The 4,774-nt window shown below is 36.0% G+C and overlaps 1 gene segment (V, D, J or C); it reads right to left on the reverse strand.

Annotated features, from left to right (window-relative positions):
• Positions 1–254: 254 nt before the first annotated feature.
• LOC121438514 lies at positions 255–743 on the reverse strand. The segment is given in 2 exon segments: positions 255–571; positions 651–743. Coding segments are annotated over 2 exon segments (363 nt in total).
• Positions 744–4,774: the final 4,031 nt, after the last annotated feature.

The raw sequence follows: 4,774 nt of genomic DNA on the forward strand, positions 1-4,774 counted from the left end.
TTATAGGACAAATTATAATTAGTCTTAATAAGAAATAACTGGAAATGGATAACAGAGTAAGTGCTGAAAGAGCAGCAATTAAAGGAGCCAGCAATTAGAGAGACTTCTTTTTACAGGGATCTGTTTTCTATGTTTCTACCGAGTAATCTCATAATCCTATTCAAAGGCGAAAGGCAGGGTATTTGTTTTGTTTCTGTCTGGGCACATAAGAACCAGCTTCCCTCAGGGTTTCTGACACCCTCAGGATGTGGTTTTCACACTGTGTCTCTAGCACAGTAATACATGGCTGTGTCTTCATTCTTGAGGCTATTAATCTGTAGATATGCAGTGCTGACAGAGGTGTCCATGGAGAAGACAAACCGTCCTTTGAAGTCATCAGCATAGTTTGGGGTCCCAGTGTTTGTATTTATGTACCCCATCCACTTTAGGGGCTGTCCTGGTTCCTGCTTCACCCAGTTCATTGCATAGTTTGTGAAGGTATACCCTGAAGCCTTGCAGGAGATCTTCACTGACTGCCCAGGCTGCTTCAGTTCAGATCCAGACTGTACAAGCAGGACCTCTGCTTGAACACCTATGGAGAGAACATGGGAAAGTAATGAGACATGCAACTGCCTCAGTTTACTCTGGATCTCTGGATTTTGATGACTTACTTTGGACAGCTGCCAGCAGGAAAAGGAGCCTCCACACCCACTCCATGTGTTATGAGATTGGGACAGAGTTGTTTCTTGAGAGTAATCAGGCACTCCCTTGCTAGGTGAGGGAGGAAAGACTCAGATTTCTATTCTAAAGGTTTTGCATATGGGAGATTTGCATATGCCTGGGTAGTGAACAAACCCAGATATTAGTTCTAATATACAAGAATACATGATTCCAAGTGAGTAAGCCCATCCCCAGTGTCTGGTGTTCATGTCTTCATGTTGGTTGTGCTGTCCCCCAAGGACTCAGCTGCACGATCCTGTTTAATGGGGGCAACAATGGTCTTTGCCTCCCATTCACCATGTGCCTGTCTAAGTGCCTTTATCATTTCTTGTGTAGACTGTCCTCGACAAACTGAGACATCTGCACCAGTTCTTCCTTGCCTATTGTTTTTAATTAGGTGCTGTGCATGAATTCTTAAGGTTCACTCCTTTATTTGGGTCTAACCATTCTTGATAAAGCAGATAGAAATAAAATACATTTCTATTCCAAATTATGAAATGGGTGGTCTCTCTTTACATAAGTTATGTAATAAAAGTTATAGATTTGAAAAAGAGTAAAGGGGTACATGCTGAAGTTTAGAAAAAATGATGTACTTATATTAATATAAATATTTAAAATTACTATAATAAAATTGGTGAAACAGACTTTCTAATGAGGAAGCGTAGAAATCTGGTAAGATAGATCAGTGGTTATATACATGTACTTCTTTCCAAAACACTTGAATTTTATTCCTAGCACCCATAGGAAGCGCACAACCACCTACAATTCTCAGTACATAAGGTACAAACCCTGTCAGCCTTCTTTGGCACTTATGTCCATATACCCACAAAAAGACTGAGACACATAATTACAATTATAATAATTTGAAAACAAAGAATAGTTTAATCAGAAATCAACTTAAGTGAAAAATCTTACAGGAAAATATGAAATCTGGGTATATTGCTTGTAGTTTTGTAAATGTTTCAGTGAAGACGATCAATTCTGGATATTTTGAAATCTCTGGAAGAACTTTTGCTCATTTTAACTTCTTTTCTGCTCTTTTATAATCCAAACTTAACAATACTGAAAATCATCGCAGAAATCTGATTTATGAAATTTACACATTTGATGCTTCTAATGAGATATAAATTTGAAAAAAATGGCTTGTAGGAATGTACAGTTCCTGCCATCATCATAAACAAAGTTATAAGCAGGCTGAGAAGAAAGATACAAGGGATATCTAGGGATGTCTTGCTTCTGACATAAAAAGGTAGTATTGTTTGAATATGCACAGTAGTGTGTGCTGATAGTTTGAATATGGGACAGACAATAACTGGGCACAACAGAAAAAAAGGTTGAGTATGACAGATAATTTAAGAAATAAGTACAAGACTGCTATGCACAAAGACCAAGCTTTTGTAGTTTTCACCATCCACATTCTGGTAGCCCCAATGCTATTTATCAAAATAAGTCAATAATTGCCAGCTTCATGATCCTGCACTTTGTTCTTTATACTGGGCAGGAAGAGGAAGTCAGGACTAATGAAATGTATATTCTGGTCTTCTGTGCACCTGGCTCGAGGATACAAATGAAACCGTGGAGATTTGGTGCCCTCTGATGTATGACTGGATTCCTGCAGTATAATGGTCTTACTCCTATGGTCAAAGCACCCTGAATGCTCCCTGTACATTCTTTGTCAGGAATAAAGTCCTGTCACAATGCTGCTCCATGATTTGGAATTGAGGAATAAGATATTGTAGAAATATTAAAAATTCTGTTAATTTTAGATTATAACTTAAAATTATGTGTTTATTTTCTTCTGCTAATGGTAGGTGGGTCACATAAGCATAGGTAATTTATTGTGGCAAGTGAAACAGTTGGTCTACCAGGGGCATTTAGAAGTACTCCTCGTCAGATATTGATGCAGTAAGTCAGGCATGGCTCTGTGAGAGACAGAACTTTTCCTATGATATATGGTATAATTTCTTTTGTGATTTTATTGTTCTGGGTGGACACAGATGTGTCACAATAAGTAACATAGCTTACAGTGGTTGTCTTGTATGTGCTTCATACTGTCTCACTGTGGTATCATGTCAGTGCCTCATTCAGAATCACATGTATATTCTCTTCAGGGGAACATACACATATATTCCCTATGCCATTGACAGGTTTATCAATTTCTACTCAAATTATTGTTTTTCCTTTATCTGTTTATCATTGTCAAGTTTCATGTGAAATTCAAATGAGCAAATATTGAAGTAAACAAAAACCTTGAAAGTTACAGTATTCACATTGCTGGGGTTAACCTAGCTCTCTACTTCCTAACATCACTTCAAACTCAAGGAAAACCATGCATCCTTATTTGCACGCGATATTCCCAGGACATTCTCATCATAGCCTCTATGGAAATATCTGCCTTTGAGTCTCATGGAGTTGAAAATGTAATGTATGAAATAGTAGTCTATGTTTTCTTTAACTTTTAATCTCCTCCAGATTCACCCATACTGTAGGATAGAAATCAATGCATCCAATGCTAAATGTTGAGAGAACAGCATGACATTTTATGGACATATTAGAGATGTAAAATCATTCAACAGTTAACAGTTTCTGAAGCAGGATAAAATATATTTTAAGATGATGACCATCTGGGTAAAAATTCTTATAAGAATTCCAAACTTTGGTATTTTATTATACACCACAATGAAGCAAACTGATGAATCACAAATGCTAACTCTTCATTTTGGGTATTGAGCCTATTTACACAAACTCGCTTAGTGTCCTCTCTCATTTTCTCTCCATGTCTCTGTCTTTCTCTCTGTCTTTCATTTTGTGCATGGTGTTTTTAAGTATTGTAAGTGTTTGTATTTGTGTACACAGGTGAGTGTGCTTGTATATATTCACAGCATACAAAGGGGAATCCCACATCACCTCCCCTTTTCTGTCCAAATAATAAGGCCCCAACCTGACTGGCTTGCTTTTACCTACTAAGCATTTTTTTTGTAAATCCCCACCAAATGGGAGCTAAGCACAGTGACTTTGAAATTTCTCAGCTCCACACACATCACCCCTCCCCACTACCATGCAGCAACTTGTGCAGTTTCTGATTTGTGCTCTCTGCTCATGAATTCTCACTTCCTTTCTCCATGTATAAAATTGATTTAATTGCTATAATTTGTCTAGCAGGGCATATTTCTCAGTATTTAACTAGGCACAAAGGCAGAAAATTAAAGAGGCACAGAGCTACTCATGCCACCACTGGTTGCACAGCCACTGGCCGGCAACACTTTGCCCCACAGCTGCAACCACAAAACCTGCTAGAAAATAAAGATATTATACCTAAAACAGTTTACTGAAATCTTATAATACAGGTAACTATTTGATTAATAAATGAATCAATAAACTTGAAAGTTAAAAATGGTAGACATTATTATTATCCAGGAATTTAAGAACCTTTTTACTTATACTATGGATTGCATATTGCAAGGCTTGTATGGTTATTGTGATATATTCAATTATTGGATATTGGGACTCATTTTTTTCTCTATATTAAATCTTTAAGAAAATATTTGATAACTGAGTCAAGAATGAGGCACTTTAAGAAATAATAAAATCTTTATAGACTAATAATTAAAATCTAGATGACAAGATTAATATCATCAAAAATCAAATATTACATGAAAAAATTAATACTATTGAAAAATATAACTTTAATTTGACAGGCAAAATTCAATCCATGCCAAAGGGTACTGAGAAATAATCTGAAAGTATTCATACTGTTGAATTTGACAATCAAACTCTATTAAAAATAATGATGTTATCAGATATGCTAGTATATATACAGGAAGGCAATATTCATGCTATCTAAATAAAGTTCAAGGAAGAGATATTATCTTTAAAGGAAAAACTTCATGCCTTGGAAGGACATGTGCAGAATGAGGACCAGAGGCTAGGTAACTCAATGAAATCACTAGAAATATATACAGAACAAGAGATTTAGGCTTTACAAAAGATAATAGTAAAAAGATTTTAAATAATTCAGGAAATTATTGGAGCTGATGAGCAGAGAAAGAAGGTACAACAACATTATTTAACATGA

The sequence above is a fragment of the Microtus oregoni genome, unplaced genomic scaffold (assembly GCF_018167655.1).
Source record: "Microtus oregoni isolate MIOR12 unplaced genomic scaffold, Mior012 000056F_ref0000123, whole genome shotgun sequence".
In the NCBI taxonomy this organism is placed as follows: domain Eukaryota; kingdom Metazoa; phylum Chordata; class Mammalia; order Rodentia; family Cricetidae; genus Microtus; species Microtus oregoni.